Source organism: Cygnus olor, chromosome 8, assembly GCF_009769625.2.
Source record: "Cygnus olor isolate bCygOlo1 chromosome 8, bCygOlo1.pri.v2, whole genome shotgun sequence".
NCBI lineage: Eukaryota > Metazoa > Chordata > Aves > Anseriformes > Anatidae > Cygnus > Cygnus olor.
In genome coordinates this window covers 30,710,518-30,730,094 of record NC_049176.1, presented here as the reverse complement: position 1 = coordinate 30,730,094, position 19,577 = coordinate 30,710,518, and the positions used below count along the sequence as shown (strand labels likewise).

At 43.4% G+C, this 19,577-nt stretch overlaps 1 protein-coding gene across 1 annotated transcript in view; it reads right to left on the bottom strand.

Annotated features, from left to right (window-relative positions):
• CACHD1 (cache domain containing 1) overlaps positions 1 to 19,577 on the bottom strand; it is a 103,108-nt gene that overhangs the window by 30,083 nt on the left and 53,448 nt on the right. Inside the window, exons 4-7 of the mRNA XM_040565754.1 lie at positions 14,621 to 14,727; positions 4,909 to 5,035; positions 2,713 to 2,857; positions 920 to 1,136 (exon numbers count right to left, since the gene is read on the bottom strand). Coding sequence (XP_040421688.1) covers positions 920 to 1,136; positions 2,713 to 2,857; positions 4,909 to 5,035; positions 14,621 to 14,727 — 596 coding nt within the window. The remainder of the gene's footprint in view (positions 1 to 919; positions 1,137 to 2,712; positions 2,858 to 4,908; positions 5,036 to 14,620; positions 14,728 to 19,577) is intronic.

Genomic DNA, 19,577 nt, shown 5'->3' with positions numbered 1-19,577 from the left:
GAGCACATTTCCTTAGTCTTTCAAAAGCACTTTCATCCCTGGGGTTTTCTTTTTAACCTTCTTCCGTTCTGTACAGCAATCTGAGCTGCTGCCCTCCAGGACAATGAAAAATTTGCAATCGTCTGAGCAGGCCCAGGACCAGGCTATGGGATCTGCGTTACATAAACAAATTGGCTAAAATGACAAGAGATCAGGGTGCTCTCTCCACCCTGCCACGGCCCTGACAGTGCTACTTGACTCCCACGAGCACTCGAGCACAGCCTTAAGAGCTGCCTTTCCTTGGCTTCCTGGTAAGCAAACGTGCCACTCGATTTCACATCCACCTTTCACCACGTCCCCATTACAAAAAACACACAAAATAAAACAGTTTGGGGAATGGGAAGGAGAAAGCCCATTATGCATACACCAAACTTCAGGAGGACATTAGATGAAGAAAAATTTAGCCAGGCCAACCTCAGATTCCATAAAATATCATCCATAACTGGTATTCTTAAAACACCCTTTTCCCTGAGAAGTAAGGACCACATCCTAGGATTCCAGTAAGGGAATTACCCGCATGCATACATTTTAGCAATATGCCAGTGAACCTGCAGCAACAGCAATTTCCATTGAAAGGACCCCTGCATACCTCTGGGACATAATTCTGTTATCAGCAATGCACTCCTGCAATTTCATATTATAGCTTAAACGAAAGGAAAGTCAGCGAGTAGAATAATTTTAAAAGGAATGGCGACATTCAACAGCCATTTGTGAATATTTCAGATCAAGTAAATGCTGTTTAATAAAAGCCATGAGTTTGTTTTTTTGGGAGGGGATATTCCAAACTCTACATTCCTTTGGCCTCTGTCAAAGTGAGAATCTCAAAAAAATATAATTGCAAGCCTCAGAAATAATCAGGATTACACAACAAGAGACTTACTTCCTTGGAGTTTCGTGCCATTGTTTGTATTTCGTATCAACTGGAAAGCCTTTTGAAATCCTACTGCATGCTGTGTAGGGCTGTCAGATGACTTTATACTGCTAACGAAGGTGGACATCTTCCTTTTTGTCTCACTAGTGGCAGGAGACAGAAACGTCTTATAGCACTGATCCAGCGAGCAGGTTCTTACTGTGTCTGCCACGGTTAACACAGAGATCTTAAAAGAGAAGAAACTATATTGGATTACCTTACCATTTATAATTCCTTACATACCAATATAGAAAACACAATGATAAGCCAACTGAAGAGATTTGGTGGATTTAAATCCAATTGTTAAGAAATAAATGCTTGAGGCATAAATCCATCAAATTTGAAAAGGATTAGACTTATGGTGATTTCAAGAAAAAGAGACTTCGGTCTTTGTTTCTCAGATGAAGTCAGCTCTGCTCTGTTCAGGGCACAAACCTAAGCAGACTGGAGATATCTGAAAACAAAATCAGCAGAGAGCATTTCCGGGAAATCCTTGGGTGTCTATAGAAATGTGGAGGGTGCACAGAAAATGAAAAAAAGAAAACCCTCTACAGAATTTTCACAGGAGAAGTGTTATGATTTTTTTAAAATGTTTTAATCAAAGCGACCCAAATCTACCATCCATTTTTATCCTGTAAATAAGTTAAGGCATGTAGTGGTAACACTTGCATTAATATACATACAACATACCAATCTAATTAAATGAGTGGCATACTTTATTCTAAATTATGACTGATGCAAGAAAGTCACAGAATAAAGCAGTAATTATTTACTCGTTTAACAGGTTTCGTAACCACTGAGCTACTGACCAAGTAATCTCTCTCTCAAATGTATTTTCTTCATTATAGGTCTGTATTCAGACAAATACGTTTGACACTTAGATTTAAGTACTATTAATTCTGGTTAACTGTAAGCATTATTATACTGCATTAAAACTCTCTAAAAGCAAAGAAGTTAGAGGTGTTTTTTCTATACTATTTACGGAAGGCAAAGATTGTAACCAGTAATTCTTCAATATAATTTGACTAAAACTCCCTTCCAACTAGGAAAACAAGCAGCAAGAACAAGCAAGGTCCCACTAACAGAGAATTACTGAAAGTAAAGACAAAACTGGGGACTGCTTGTGGACTTGTAGAAGCACTTTTTGTGCCCATGTTGTAATCCCTACTTCAAAAAAAAAAGATGGGTTAAGTGACTTTCTCAATGTCAAGTTGAATGTATATGGCAGAACAAGAAATACAATAGAGATTTCTTGGCCCTTTGCTTTATCCTTTTCTTGCTGGTATCACGGCTGTCTGGGAATCTTCCAAACACTAATTACATTTCAGATCACTCCAGTGTAACAGCAGAATAAATCATTTCCATTTTCCCAGGCAAGAGGACAGCTTCAGAGGCAAAATGAGTCACTCAAAGCAACACTTCAGTCATCAAGCTCCGAGCATGGTTCCAATTGCCTACTGAATCTCACTGCTGACCATGACCTAAAGTCTCTGCCAAGATCGATAGCCTTTAAGGATTACTCAGAAACAAGATTTTGCCTTAAATCAGTGGATTTCATCTTTTTCAGCCTCTGGATCCCCAAATGCTTCCCCCACAGTAACACGGGCTTCCAAAAGTTGAGTTTGATTCTTCATCACCCATGAGAAGCAGACCACAGATCTCCATGAATCCATGGACCACAAGTTAAAAACACTGCTTGGGCTGAAAACATCAAGCATGGCTGAAACCAGCAGAACCATGCTCATCGCTTACAGAAAGCTCACCTTATCGTGTTCATCTATAGAGCTCAGAATAACCTGAGCAGCATCTTTGGCGATCTGAAGCTGTGTCTCAGTGACCGAAGCCCCGTGGTCCACAATGACGACGATATGCTTGGACTGAGGTCGGACAGTAGAAACGTAGACGGGCCTGCAGGAGAATGGAACGCAAAGCACTGCCGTGAGTCATCATTTCCACTAAGATGTTTACAAGTGAAAATAGTCAAGAACTAAAAACAAAAATAGCCCCACGTAGAAACAATAACTTACAAAAGGAATTTTTGATTTTATAGAACTTCTACCAGGAAAGACCAGCTGGGAATCCAGACCTAAAGAAAAGGCCCTTGCTTTCACTCCCTCTGACTTTAACCCAAGTCAGGTGTCAGATCCTTCTCCCTCTAGCACAGCAGCTGCTTCCAGCTAGAAATAAAAATTTTTGCTGAAGCAGTGGCAGTGTTTGGGACTACTGTTCACACCAGGCTTTGGACTGAGCACGATAAGCACGAATTGTTTAATGATAACTGTTGGGTGCCGGGAACATTACTCACATGGAAAGGTAAGTGCAATGGTGGGTATTTGCTGGTTACATGACAAGTAAAAACCTGTGCAGCTGTGCAGAGTTGTATTAGCATAGGGAGCTTGGTTTATTTTAATAAGAGAAGGCTTCTGGCCAAGAAAAGTTTTTCTCTTGGAGCCCTGGAGGATTTCACACGGGTTGTGCTCCACATCCCCTCGGGTATGCGCAGCTCTGAGCCGCATGGCCCACCTGCGTCAAACCTGGGTCAGGGCTCAGTGCTGCCACGCGTCTGTTTGTGCTAACATCAAAAAACATTTTCAGTGAAGCGCTGCTCAGATATAGTTCAATATTGTGAGGTATGTGAGAAAGATTTCACGAGCTCTCTCGCCAAGGTTTCAACCTGGAAGAAATTAGGAGTATCTTCAGCAAGAAGGAAGGGGAAAAAAAAAGATAGGCCCCTTTTTCCTCTTTAGCCCGGACCCAAAAACTACTTAAGAGTCAAGTGTGAGTTCTGGAACCTAAATTTTGTTATATTAAAGACAGCCACAGCAATCGTATCAACAGATAAAGAAATGCAGAAGGTTTTAGACAAGGCACTGCAGTAAACAAGTGGCACAATATTAGCAGAAAAATAATATCCCTAATTTATCCATGGAGAAGCTAAGACCAAGATTAGGTGATACGTATGAAATCGTCAATGGTTTTAGTGTCAAAATTCTGATGGAGACTCAGGTACTCCCAGCTCTCATGTCTTCAGACCGCACCTTTCCAAGACTACAGGAAACTTAATCAAGCCCAGACGCTTCAAGCTTTGATGATACATAGAAGATAGTACCAGTAAACATCTGATTGCTCAACACTGTCGAGAAACCAAAGTGCTGCTCAGCTTCTGTGCATTCAGCTCTGTGGAAATGTACTTGGATGGGCTAATGCTTCCCCCGCGCAGATTGATTAGCTGGTACAATTAGCTAACTTGTGACTTAATAGTGACTAAAGCCGCTGCACTTTCTCAGAAGAATCCACCCTTCAGTCTTGATCAATCCCCATAGCGTTGACAGCAAACGCCAGGGGTAAAATACCGCACTGCAACTGCTCTGCTGCATGCCTACAGACGGAACAGGCAAGTTATTACCCTGAATAAGAAAATCGTGTCACCATTTGATCCTCTTTTCCTACAATTTTCTCAGCAGAAACAGAAAGTGTCCACTATTGCTGCTTCCCTGCTACCCACGACGTGCCACTTGAACCTCGGGGGGAGGTTCCAGAAGCGCTCTTGCTGAGGGCCTTTCCCATCTGTTATCTCCAGCCCCCTTCCCCAAAGCGATGCACCTGCCTCAGCAGCAGAGTACGTGCTTACTGCTTTGCTAATAGGGGTCAAGTATGAGTCAAACACAAACCAAATTTTGCCTGTGGGCTGACCTTCAATTTACAGGTTGCTGCTCTGTACAGCTTATTTGATCTGAGAGAGGTGAGGAACCTGTTGGCAACTGTATTGTACTCCAAAGTTTCTTTTTCTTAAGTGAAATCTAGTACTTTAAAAACAAACCTAAGGAAACCAAGGGACCCCAGCAGAAGTTACTCAGGAATGTTGTTGTCTTGGAAAAGCAAAACACTGGAAAGAAATCAGTACTCGAGGAATGCAATTTTTGTGCTTTGCCCACTAAACGTAAGGAGTCGAGTCGTACCTGCTGCGGTGTTCATAGCTGCCTTTGCACCGGAACTTGTGGGCTGGGAAAACGGTGAAAATGCCTTCTTCTGAGCTGAAATACTGCCATTTAATTCCCGGGTTTGACTTCAGATTATCAGCAAGAACTGGAAGTTGGACAGGAAAAACGACAAATGAAGAAGAGTTATGAAGGGAGGTCAAACTTGGAGCCATGTTTAATGAAAGGCCTCTCTCATATGTACTTGGAGAAGAATAACCAGGGTCCCAAGCAGCTCTGTTTGAGGATTGCTAGAGCTTCATGTCTGATTTGCAAACAGTTGAAGTCTTTTAGAAACCTAACATAAGACTTGATAGATTTTATTTAATGGGACGACTGTTCCTGAACCTCTGAAGCATAACTGCGACGAAAGAAGCCAAGGCAGGAGCAAAGAAGGAAGAGATTAAGGCAACTATATATAACATATATTGTTATGTATGTATATAAACATATATTTACACATAAACACAATGTCCATATGGAGTTTTCATCAAGAAAAAAAATGTTTAAAAGAAGTATGTTCTTTACACTGAAATAACTCCAAAATACAAAATATGTTTGCAGCTTACAGCCCCGTAACCCAAGTTACTAACATTACCTGTTTAAAAATGTCTACATGAACATTTGGCAAAAATAGTTTTACAAACAAATGTGGGTCAATGAAAACCTCACCAAACAAATAGCTGAAAGGGTTAAAGAACAGGGAGAATCTTTCTTTGTTCATCATGCTTTCATTTGTGAAGGGTAGACAGGTACAACTCCCACTCTCGGGACTGAAGAAGTTCTTCAGGTTTCTCATTATCCCCGTGCCATAATTGACAGGGCTGCATGCTCTCATGTTGCTTGTTAGGAGAAATAACCACTTTTCAGGAAAATCACAGCATCTCCTCTTGGGGTTATGCAGCAGCCATCCTGTCTAGGTGCTGCCTGGCAGCTGGTGGCTCCATGCTGGTTCCACCAAACTCACCACGAGCATCACCACCAGGTTCCCATTTTCAAAATCAAAGTAGAGGAAGAATGAAGGTAACATTCATCCTTAGCAGCTACACAGTGACTTTCCTCCAAATCTCTCTAACTCCTCTGTGCCAGGTGATAATTACTCAGTGTATGGATAAAAGCTATGAATAAAGAAGGTACATGACATGTTTCCAGGTAGTGTGGTCAAGCACGAACCGAGTTCAGAACGTAACTGGGGAGCACAGATCTCAAACCCTCTTGTAGTTTATAGACCACATTCATTCTTCTTAAAATGTGCTTACCTTCCCTTTCAAATAATCTTTAAGAAAGCGCTACTTAACACCCACAAAGTCACTCGAAAGCTCTAGCTCAGCAGCATTAACAAAACCGACTGCATCAGTAAAAACAAAGCACTGCCAAAACCAACAACCAAGTAAAGCAGCTTCCCCAGGGTTGAGATTGTTCACACTAACAACTTGAAGATATTTAAATCACACTAACCGAACAGCTTGTAAGGATATCGCAGAAATCATGAGCACTGAGAGCCCAGGTCAGGAGAACCAGCTTTGAGTTGCTGGCTGCAGAGGTGGCACTGGGCTCTCTGCCCTGCGGTGACACGGGGATGTCCCCGCTGCCACCTCCACTGCTCCCCGCAGGCCTGGCGAGGGGACAGGGGCAGTGCTCACCAAAGCCATCGCCAGTTTTGCCACACGGGTGACATTAGGCAGCCGTGGGCTTGCTGAGTCCCTTACAGTGAGAGCAAAAATGCTCCCAGAGAGAGGGAAGGGAAAGTCACTAGCACGGGAGGCACAAACATCTCACCGACACAGCGCAAGCAGGACTGTATTCTACCTAGGGGAAGTCATCTCTGCTGCTGCAAGCTGAAAACAAAACTCAAAGGTTTGAATTCTGTAATTTTCATCTAACAATTAAACGCACTTTATAGCTCTAAATGTGCTAAAAAGAAAAAAAAAAACACGTTCCTTGTCATTGCTCCCGTCACGTTTTTTGATTGAGGAACTTGGCAGGACTGGCGGAGGGAGCTCTGCTGTGCAGCTCTCCACCTTTCCTTGAGCAGTTCACTTCTGGCACTCCCCTTTGTGCTGACACTGAAAATAGGCCAGACAGCTTCATCTCCTGGATCTCATTCATTATCAAATACCCCAATATTTGGGTTGGAAACCACCGCAGGGCACATTCAAACCCTAACCAGATGTTCTACAACAAACTACGCAGGCAGCCTCAGTTTAAGTTCCCATCCTCAGCAGTTTAGCACCTTCTCGAGTTTCCCAGGCTGGCTGTGGCCACGACATTCTCCCAGCATTCAGCTCAGTGCAATTACCCCATAAAAACCACTATCTCTCCCCCCCCCCCAACCTTATGCTACAGTTGTTTGCATTTCCACTGTGCCTACGAGCCCGTGGCTGCATCACGCTGGCCTCTGCCCAAAGCGGCAGCTTTGCACGATCTTCACTCCGAAGAAGCTGCTGCCTTATGAGATGAGGAAGAGGACCCAGGAAGAAACAGAAGAACAAGGCTCCAAATCCCCACAAGGATGTCGAAGCTCGTTTCTCTGCCCCTGTGCGCAGGTAACATCAACCTGGTGATGTTCTTGGGAGCACAAATCATTTTTCCACTTCATTTTCACACTTTCAAAGAAAGCATCCGTGATCTTGCAACCAAAAGTCAAACTCATTTGCAAATGTTTTTTGTTTCACTCAAGCTCTCTATAAATTTCTCTCAAGTCCTTGTGTTGGCGTCACACTTGAGACGATGCCAGTTTATCGGTGCCATTTCTGTTTTGTAAAAAAGCAGGTTTTTGTCACAAGTAGTTTTTGTGTGGCAGGGACACAAAGCTGTGTGAAATTTTAATACTGCCAAATCAGAAATTTTAAGAAAAAAATCACTTTCCATTACAAATGAAATAAAGCTAAAACCACACCGAATTTCTAGCTTTTATAGCTAGGCCTACCAGCAATTCTTCTCCCCAGTCCCCTCCGGAGTGCACCCAACCTCTTCTTTTCCTCTCCAAAATCCTGTCTGGAAAGCCGGGATGTGTTTCAAGCTCATCTAGGGTGTTTCAGCCTCGTCCTCCACGCATGGGAGCATGATGCCTGGCCACAGCCATGGGGATCCAGGGAAGTATCTGGTAGCCTTTTATTAAGCTGCAAAGAAACACTTGAGGGGGAAAAACCAACAACACAGCACCGCCTTCCCAAAAGCACCAAAACCTTGGAAATATATAGATGCAGTTCATAAATACATCAAAAATGTAATTGATTTTAAACAACACTGCCTCTCAGCATCACGTGACAATGTTTTATTTTCTGAAAGACTTTGACCCAGACTTCCTTCGCCCTCCTGTAACCGCTGGGAAATCTAGGTGTCTCATTAAGCTAATTGCTCAGACTGCTTTTACTAACCGAGACCGAGCCGGCACCTTCCGAGGGCTCTTCACTGGGTCATCCTCGCCGGCTGCACGCTGAGCTGCCAAAACCCCAGGCTTAGGGGAGCTGCACCTGCCCTCAGAAGTCAGCAGTGCTGAACTTAGCTCATTAGCAGCATTATATATTTATAATATAATTGCCATCATAAAGAGGCTGAATTTCTGGCGTTTAAGTTCTTCTCATGTCTTACAGAGTCTGAAGACTGTATTTTCAAATCAGGTACTTGAGCACTCAAAGCCTGGCTAAAACAACGTGCCCATTTTAATTTCACCAAGAGCATTAAAATAAAGGAGTTTATAATTACAAGGATTTTTTTTAATCATTGCTATATTGAAGGCAAACTCCTCATTCCCACAAGGCCATGCTTTGTATTTACTTTCCCATGACAGCATCTGGGCTTAGATGCTCATTTTCCCAATAAAACAATTGGTTTTGAACCCCTAACAAATTGCTCGCAGCCTCAGTGCTCCCCGTCTGCTTTTCCTCCTTCTGCTCATGCTTCCTTTGACAAGTACATCAGGTCAATACTGCCTTCCCTAGACACTACCAATTTTATCGTGACTCGTTGCTTATTTCTTTTTCCCATGACCACAAGAGACAAACTCCCATCAGATAAGCAAAAGCTGAAAAATACTCTTTTTTTTTTTTTTCCTCTTTAGGTGCACTCTTAATTTTCCATCTACTAAAGTCACAACAATGCCCTGCAGATACTTCATCCTTTCTTGGTTTCTGCCAGGACACAAAGCAAATGTTCTGCCTCTTTTTTTTTTTTTGTTTTGTTTTTGACAAACCTCCCCTCCCCTAAACTTTTCACTCCCTCAGCTGCTTGCCTGTACTTAATTATCGCCTCATCCCTGCAGCAAAGCCAGGCTTTGGACAGGTTATACAATCAAAAGACCCCCAAAAAACACCTCGTGAGCTGCCTGCCCAGCCTAGAGCTAACATCGATGTTTGTCCGAGTAGGCAGCAGTAGCAGAAACGTGCGCAGGGCATTTCACCGCTACTCATTTTCTAGGCTTTCGTAGGCTTGCTAAGACCTGTGGTTCCCATTTTAACTCAAACACCAATCTAATTTTTCATTTTCTGGTCAGGTTCAAGTTATTTTTGCACGTACAGCAAGCCACCTATCTCCCTATTGTAATACAAATCACTATTTTGCGTTACATGCAATGATTTTGCAGTTCTAAAACGAACATCTCCGCTCCGCAAAGACCCAGCCTTGATATCCCACTTACTGGGAGGAACCCGGAGGTCTAAGCCTAACGCAGAAATCCCAGAGGTGTCCCTCACTTGGAGGCACAGACGGGGACACGAGCGTCCAGCTGGGACCTGCCCGCGGGCCGCCACCAGCAGGCAGCCCCGGAGCCTCCGTCCTCGCCACGCACGATGCGGCACCACCTGACCCCAAACGCTGCCGCAGACAGAAGTTGGGAAGAATTAGCATGAGAGCATTTGAAATGATCATTCTCTCTAATTATAAATATCTAACAAAGCAAAAAGGACTTTTAGAGAGAAAGCCCTGTGTGATAGAGTTTATAAAACTTCAAAGGGAATGCGATATGATAACACTTAGCACTTCTAGATACCACTTTACATCTTCAAAGCGTAGTCAAATCATTAACTAATTAATCTTCAAAGAAAAGCACAGTCAGTAAAAAAGAAAAAAAAAGGAACTGCTGAACATAATTGCTCATTATAAGAGTTTCTTACAGTCCTCTTCTTCAGCATTACATTTATTGAGCTGCAGACCTCACAGCGCTCACCAGGCAAAAAAAAGAAGTTGAGTTTTCAGTGAAACACACACACACTGCAGCTCTTCTCCAAGAGACAACAGCTCTTCTCTGTTAAAAGTCATCGTTATGGAGATACTTCAGTGACGCTCTGGAACAGCAGCAGACAGTGAACGTGTTTAGTTTACAAGTAAAGACACCCTCTGACTCCCCAGACCCACAAGACTTATCCGGGACTTTCTGAGTCAAGCTGCATTCTGCCTCATGCATTTTCTCCAGAAATAAAAGCCTGCAGCTTAAACCCAATTAAAATTCTGCTGATGGCACGAGCCAGGACTGAGCCCAGCTCACTCCTTGGGAGCTGTTTGGACTCTGAAGGGCAAAGAAGTAACAAACATCATGTGAAGGAGTGATCCCAGCTTCCGAGCTTTAAAAGGATTTGAGCCGTGAGTTACCACCCCCCTCCAAACGCCTCCCAACTCCTTTACCTCACCCGAGCTACCAGCTCGAAGTATAGCAATGTACGGAGCATGACCAAGGCACTCCACATCTTACATGATCAAGACCTTGAATAAGGCACAGACAAAATCTCTTGGGAAACGTGGTCCCACCCCTGCATGTTCCTGGGGAAAAGCACTCTGCTAAAGCTGCCTGATTTGAAACAGACATTTGGACGTTTTGGAGGCTGAGAAAAAGAAAGCTTTACTGGTTCCTTGTTTATTCAAGAAGATAAAGAGCAAGCAATCTGATAACATAATGCCCAGGCTCTGGGCAGAGTTTTGTCATCTAACAAATAAAGGACTACTCATAGAGTGAGGGCAGATCTCTTAATCTGACTGACTGAAGCCTGTGGTTCCCCGTGAAGAATAAAGACTCTCTCCTCATCTATTTCGTAGTCATGGCTAAAGGTAATCCAAATGGAAAACTGAAGCCAAGATAAAACAAAAACTTTTCAAGGAGAAAAAAAAAATAAATGACCACCACCACCAAATCACCTCATCTCACAAAAAATTAGCAGAAGTGGAATTTAAGGGCTGGGAGAAGAGATTTTTTTCTATTTTTTTCTATTTTTTTCTTCTTCCTCCCTTCTCCAAGATCATGTTTATTTTCTATGTTATAAAAGTCCAATCGAAAATTACAAAAAAATGTTTATTTTTGCAAATTTCACGAGCTACACTCCCCCCGTTTAACAAACTGCTCTGACTAGAAACCAGGCTGGCTGGCTGCACCACGGGCTCTCCGAGGCTCGGGTCCTGCGGCTCGCCCGGAGCCTGCGGTGCAGATTCCATCCCGTCCCGACACCTCCAGCTCCGCCACGCCAGCCCCGCGCTCTGACGCTCTTCCTGGAGCCAGCCAAGAGTAACATTTAAAGAACTGACATCAAGGCCCAACGCGGCACGAGTTGAATTTACGTTTTGCTGAGAGCTTTTTGTAGGCCAGATTATTTCAACTGCAAAATTCACGCAGGCAAAGAGGGACACCCACGGGGATTTTTTTACACGAAGAATGAAATGACCGACCCGGTCAGGAGGACAACCTGGCTGCCGGACCTGCCAGCCTCGTTTGGGAAACCCTGAGCAAACCAGAGCAGGGTACAGGAGCTCCTGCTCTGGGAGCTGGGGCAGCAGAAGGCTTGCAAAGCTTTTCTCTAGAAGGCTGACAAGCTCGGGGTCCATCCCCAGCATGCTGTATCCAGGGGAAAAGCCAGGATTGGCAGGATTTTGGGGAAGCCAGGGCTGCCCATCCTGCCTGGAAAAACATGATCAAAACAGCTTTTTAGAGCAGGAAAATAATTCAGACTAAGGAGGAGTCTGGATTCGAAGTGCAACAGATAGTCCTCACTAGCTCTGTGTGGGGACCCCTACGAAAGGAGTAAGGAAAATAAGAGATTAGGGAAACCTTCTCTTGTTTGACCTTTATCCTCTTTCGAAGAGATCGTTAGTTTAGAATAACAACTTTGCATGCACTGATTCATCCAGAAACAGCTCCTGCGCAGACCAAGTGCTCTGTCTTAGGTGCACCTTCTAAAGCAAACGGCCTCACAGAGCCGGGTCACTAGGCAGGATGGAAAATCCAGTTTCAAGAGAGAGATGACACAAAGGAAGTACTTTTAAAATACATTTCTAACCCTGCAGTAATCTGCACAGCTGTCTCTCCAACCAGAACTGCCTCCTGGTCTGTTTACATCCCCAGCCTGCCTAAGGTCATCTGTTGTTACAAGACAGTAAATTTTGGGGGCAGGACTGCTTTTCTGGCACAGTAGGTTGTGGCCTGTGACTACGCAAGCAAGAGCTCCAAACACCACCAACACAGTACCCTCCACCCGCTAAACAGACACGGCCACCCTGCCCCTGGGCCTCCCCACACCCCCTTTATTCCCAAACCCAAACAGTTTGGCAGGGACAGGCGACGTGCTGCTTGGGCAGCGGGCGATGGCAGCCCCGCGCCGGCCCCGAGCCAGGCCAGCCCCGTGTTTCCCAGCCGGGGCAGCAGAGCTGAGGCACGTTAGGTGTTCTCACCTGAGGAACGGGGAAGGAAGGTGGGAAACCTCCCCTACCGGACCTCCAAACACCTCCAGAAAAGGAGGCGAGGGACTAGGGGTGCTTACTGCTTGCAGCTCTCCTACAGAGAACTTAACTCGGTGTTTCACTGGGTTTCACTCAGCATCAGCTGGTGGTTCTCAAAGAAATCTGTTTCTGCCTCATTTTCAGCACCAGCCCCGTCTTCCCGTTCCATTCCTCTCTCAAGAGCATCTTCTCACTAGTAGAAAAGATCCCACCAAAGGCCGTGCTTGAGAGCTGCTAAGAGGAAAGCCAGAGGAGAGTTGTTCACTGTCACCAAGTCCTGCAGCGTTTCCCTGCTCCCACCATCGCTCCAATTCCCTTGTTGTGTGCTGCCCCGCGCTGCCAAGGCCATTTCGGGAAGCTTTCGAGACAGAGGCAAGGGCAGAGGAGGCACTCGAGTCTCAGTGGTGAGTCAGGACAGTGAGAACTTGCGCTCACTTTGTTTTTGTAAAAATTCAAAACAAACGTGAATGCTTAAGGGAAACTCCAACTTAGGTTGTTTTCCACCACTCAAGCCAGTCAGAGAAGGGATACTTTTTAATGCATTCTTTTACATGGATGTTCTGCACTATAAAAGTAAAGAATGGCTTTTCTGTTTCAAAGGACCAGTAAGTGATTGATTCAGTAATTTGCTTTTACTGCAGTGCCTGAAAATCTGCTTTCAAAAATTATTCTGCTTAATGAACAGTTGAATGTGATTCTAACCATTACTATACTAATAATTACTATTTTTTATTATTTTTTTAATTTTTTTTTTTTTTTTATAAAGAGAGCCTGCAAGTAAAACGAAGTCCAGTAGAACACAGTAACTGAACAAAGACTGCATATCTTCAGGATGGGAAACACCGCACAAATTACAGTGATGAGACATAGCAGGAAATTAGCTTGTCTGGCCAGCACCTGTATTCAAGATGCAGCATACAGTGGATGAGATGAAAAGGAACCTATGGGGGCTTCTGGGGGCTTTTTTTTTTTTAATTTTGTTAAGACAGTAACTAACCAGAAACAATGCAAAGCTACAAGAAGAGATACAGTAAGAGAGGCTAGGCAAATATATCTATATTATTTTTTTAATCCAATTCTATCCTTTTTTTTTGCAAATGCTCTGTGTGTGGTAAGGATAGAATTCTGGGTCTGGTACAAAAGATGCATGAGAATTAAAATAAAAAACATTCTCTCTGGAATCTGCATCATTTGAAAAAAAAAAAAAGGAAATTTATGCTAAATGAAATCCTCAACCAAAATCTATAGTGCTCTCTAATTTACAGCACTAAGCATAAAAAGCTGAAAAGCAAGATAAAACAGCTGGGCAAAACCTGAACCATGAAAGAAGAACCTGAAAACTACATATTAAGTTAAGTTGACTGTGTAAAAAATGAAAATCAAAAGAAAAAAGCAAACTGTGCCACATTGCAGAACCAAAAGCTTGATTGCTCAGGGATAAGTCACATGCATTTAAGGGTTTGAAGCATATTTCCAGCTCCTCAAGTGTGTTAGCACAACAGGTTGACAGTCAAGATAGAAATGCCCTGAGAAGACAAAGAAAGGAAATATTTTAGAACGTCCTCATATTTTGTAGTTTTTGCACGTCACTGCAAACACAGCCTCACATTAGCTGAACTCAGCTAAGAAGATCAGAGAAACTTCGCTGCTTGGCCCCATCAAGAGCCGGCACTACTGATGCCAAAGCAGACAGGCCTAGGAAGGAAAATGCCTTGGAAGAAAAAAGAAAAAAGTGCATAAACCACAACAAAATTATCCGTGGTAGGCTGGAATAAAATCTTCATGACATTTTTATAAAGTCCTTAAGACTAAGGGCATACTTTAGGTATCATCTTTCCATCATGAAATCTCAAATTAAGAGCAGTGTGACAGTTTCAAGGAGAAATAGCTTGTTGCTATGGCAATCCGTGCTAATTCTCCATGCCAAGGAAACGTTACAGTCTAGTGGAAAAAACCTACAAGAGAAGGAAAATACCCAAACTATACTACTTACCAGAATTTAAATCACGTCCAGGATTGAAGGCTCTGCTGTTGACAGTGGTGGACAGTCTATCACAGCTAATCGTTCTAGACACGTTGGTGTTAAAATTGCCATCAAATCTGAAACGACAACAGCAGGATTAGCAGAGCAGACATTACCTATTAAACACACACAGCATTTACAGTGGAAATAAATCTTTCTGAAGGTTCAATGAAAAAGAATTATTTGTTTGGAAACTCCAACATTACACATGTTTCTAGGGTCCATGACAAATTGTGAAACCCAAGAGCAGGGGGGATAAACTCATCACAGCTGGATTGCATCTGCTCCCTAATATGATACATTGCATTTTTCCTCTCAGTACTCCCTGAAAGATAGGATCAGGGGAGACTGAGCCCTTTCATCTAGATTTGTAGAGGCTCCAGGTTGGGAACAGGCAGAGCACCCAGGCCCTCGGCAGGTGTCTCTCCTCCTGATGTCGCACCAGATTTTTTCTTGCTACTAAGATCCTTTCATCAGCACTGATATTTCCTCTGTTGCTTTTAAAAAAAACATATAAACCAAATACCTCCTATGAAGGGGATTTCCTCTTTACGTCCTTAGGAAAAAAATCTAGAAGTAGATCAACACAAACCCACTTTCTGTAGCAATATTTGAGGATTTACATTCTGAAGAGTGCAAGGAATTTGAGTCTGAAGCTTTGTTACATTTCATTAGGCAAAATAATTCCAATACATCCCTAATTCTAATCCCAGAATCATCTAGGTTGGAAAAGACCTTCAAGATCATCGAGTCAATGCAAAAAGTAGTTCAGTGCGTAATTTTAATGACAGCAAAACCTAATTAAACCAAGGCCTTAATAAAATTAAAATAAAAAGGGTTTACAAGGTTTTAAGTAACTATAAACATTTCTGAAGCTTTCAAGGACTTAAAGGCAGTTTTGTATCATTTATATAAGGCCAGTTTTGCTCATTAATATCCCTGTGACCTTGAACTCTTGATGGCATTTGACTTACAGTCTCATTGTTCACGGACCTCCAGAACTATTTACCTCCTATCAGAGATTTTTCCTACCATCAATTTATTTCTGAGAAATCACAACAAACTGCAAGTGAGGCCTGTGGAAAATCATGTTTTGGAAGAGGAGCCTGGCTTGCCTTGCTGGAGTGCTGGCTGATAAGAACACTGTCTTGGAGAGAAACCGGGCAGAACAGGAGGTTGTTGAATATTGTCGAGACTGAAATAGCAAATTAGAGGACATACGGCTGTGTCAAAGGATACTAACTTGATTAATACCAGTGGCACATCAATAGCTTACATACATGTACACAACCCTCACCCAGTGCCATCCCTTTAGATCAAAGCACGTACGTATTGTATACACACTTTATTTAGTCGTTTATTGTCAACTGCACAGAGATGTTTAACCCGAGGTTATTTTTTCATGCACATGTATACGCACATATATAAACATACGTACACACACAAATACACACGTGCTGTAACACAGTGGAAGCCCAAAATGCTGGGAGTAACGCTGCTGAGGACAATAAGCAGCGCTCTTCTGGTTGAAAATTGTCATTAAGAAATTGAAATCCAGGAAGATGCAACTAGTTCAACAAGCAAGGTGCCCAGCAAGAACGGGAAGAGATGGATTTTCTTGTTCTGAACTTGCAGGGTGCGTGCTGTAATGGCTGGGCCTCCTAGGCACAACAGATAATGACACAACGTGCTTCTAAATCATCCCGCTAAAACAACCATCAACAGAAACAAAATCTGAGCCCACAGACAGATGGAACTGGTTACCACAAGGAAATATCAAGTTATGACCACAGGAAGTGAGCCTTTTAAAGCAAACTAAATCTCTCCTAATCCACTATCTTCTGTTCAGCCCAAATCAAAGTAATTTCTTCCTAAAGGAACAAAGCTGAGGCTGCCTCAAGCCAGCCAGACCCAGGATCTGCCCCATCTCCTGGCTATGGGACCCTCGCATGCAGGATGCGGCAGAACCTTTCATAACTTGGAAGAGATCTACAGAGACTAAGGAAAATAAAAAAATGTTAGTAGGCTTAAGGCCACCACTTCTGTACATGACTGGATCCACTTTCAGAAACGTTATCATCACAGAACCAAACTGATGTTATTGAAATGGGGGCTAGAGCTCACCGCAAGCAGCACGGCTGCTGCACGCAGAGGTCACGAGTTGGCATTTTGGGCATCGCTCACGCCAGCACAGCCAGACTTCAGGTTGGGAAGAATTATTTCCTGAAAGCAGAGGCTTAACTTCTGAGTGGAGAGTGCAGCACAGCCTTCCCCATATTTAGAAATTTGCCCCTCAAGCAGACAAGTCATTTCCTGAGAACTTGGTACTCAGCTCCTGAATAACTTCCTGAACCACAAATAATTACTCATGCAAATGCATAACAGAACGTCAGACACTGACTTCTTCGGTCCTAACATCAAATTAAATATTATGACTTCTGCAGAGTCACAAAACGTTTTGTTTTACATGGCTACAGCTCACGAGAGCCACGGCTCTGTTTGCAGAAGCCCTCTAACTTAACTTCGGAATATGCAAAAATAAGCATTATTGATTACAACTCTTTAATTTTTCGGATCTTCACTGCTATGTAGAAACCTCATTGAAAAAAAGTATCTCCTTAAACTAGCATGCTTTAAAACTGATTTAATCAATACTCATAAACACTACATACATTTTAAAGTGATTGTATTAGTCTTAAAAAGATGAACGAGACTGTCAATGGACAGAGTTAGAGTTACTGAGGCATCAATGTTTTTTTCAGCTCCTACCAAGCAAGCAAAAGTTGTGTTGATTTTTTGTTGGATAGGGAATCTCAGGATTAAGACGAGTTGATGAAGGATGGGCTGCCCAAAGAACACGTTTATCTTTGGGCAAAACCAGCTGGGGAAGAGCTAGAGACTGCAAATTACACATCTCAGTGCTAAAGAAATATTTCCAAGGAATACTACGGAACAAACTCTCAGGGAAGGATAATGACTTTTCAGGATGTTAGCTAATTGCCCCAGTGCTCCCATCAAAATCTATTAGCAATGGCAACAGGCTACCTCATTAGCAACTAACATCATTCGTGTCTCAGGGCACCAGCAATAAATGCTGGGGTTTAACTCAGAATCATCTGGAGTCTTCCTCCGCTCCTAATTTTATTTTATGGCAAAAATCACCTCTCACACCCACTGAAAACAACATGTGCACCCTGCCGCACAGTTCTTACACCGCTCAAACTACCAGCTTGAAGTTACCAGACTGAGAAGTTGCATTTATCTGGATTTATAACGTCGTGCAAAAGATCAACACAGGCAAGGCCCTCAGCTCTTCTCGGGGAGTCCTGTGCTGCCATCAGGAAAGCGAAGGAAGAGATTCTAAATAATCAGCAGCAGAGCTGGGGAAGGAAAGGGAAAAGTTACTGCAGCCTGTGCCAGCCCTCCCTTCTCTTGCCACAGCACACATATAACAGAAGGAGGATAAAGTTAATGTCAAAGGGATATAAATAAAATACAGAAGAATTCTATTAAACGCCACGAATTAACACCAGCCCTCAGAGCTGCCGCCCTAGCGCCGGGCTCCTCCAGCCTGAGCCGTGTGGGACATCTGCTCCACGCCTGGCCTCAGGTGCAGCCCACCCTAAAGCCGCCTTTGGGGTTTTTGCACCTTGCACAATGCAACTGATCTGCGACACACGGAGCTGGAGGGGAGCAGATCCCGTCGCTAGCGGGGGTGCTCGGGAGACCAGGAACAGGGGCTGGACTGAGGCAACGTGCGGCAAGCTGACAGTCCGGCATTTGTGACCACTTCGATCACGCTGGAGAATCTCACATGTGCTCCTTTTGGATGCCCTTATGTTGTTTCAATTGAGAAGGTGCTATTAAAGAACCCGATGATCCTCACCATTAAAACAGCAATTAAAGCGAAGCCTCAAGACCGCAACGTGTTCGTTGCGGTGAACACTGGTTTCCTCCGCTGTACCTGCTGGCTTTACCTCCCCTACGATGTACGCACGCGATGCACATTTTCAGCAGGAGCTTTGCAAATCTTCACATCATTTAGTTTGGAAGAAGTTATTAAAAATTAGTGATTGAGGATTTGCAGACAAGCATCGATCACCACCCCTTCTCTATACAGAAGAGACTGGATTTCAACAGTATTTCTCATTTAATTTTAACAGTATTTCTCACTTCTGCCAGCAGAAAAGATGACAAAGTGGACAAAGTGAGTACCAGCTGTCTGACTTGAGACCTCGGCTGGAATCTGGCCCAAAAATTTCCAATACCACATCCAAAACTTATGGATGTCTTCCAAAATTCTTACCAGAAGAAAAAAACAAAAACACCACCACAACTCTCCAGTCAGATGTAATTAGTTTTTGTATAAACTTAAACAAGAGACAAAAAAAAAAAAAGAAAACCCCCACACTGGCTGAAATTCAGATTCAAGAAAAGCCCTGCTCCCCCCATCCCCCTTTCCCTGCCTCTCTCTAAAAATCCCTTCCTTCTGGATTCACTTTAATGAACAACTGATCGAAACTGCATCCCGAGGGAGCAAACAGAGCCGCGACTCCCACTTTGATCTCTTCCCCATGGAGAAACGCGCTCCCTGCCTGGCTTGCAAGATGTTCACTTGATTGACGTTTGCTCTGATGTGCAAACTGCTTTGAACTTCAGACATTTAATTCCCATCAGGCTGCACTCATTTTTATTCTCCTTCAACAGGATTTACAAGCAGGAGATCAGCAAATGCAGAAGATAAAATAAATTTGCAGAAGCTTTGAATCTTACATCAAAACAGCGCTCAAGTGAGCTCCAATTGGATTTTGCTCAGCCTGAATTTGCAGTGTAAATCAACCTCTTTTGTACAGTTGCAGTTTAGGGAAAAATGAAGGAGCTGTGCACAAAAATGGCATTTGAGCAGCCACCGCGGGGTCCACGTTGT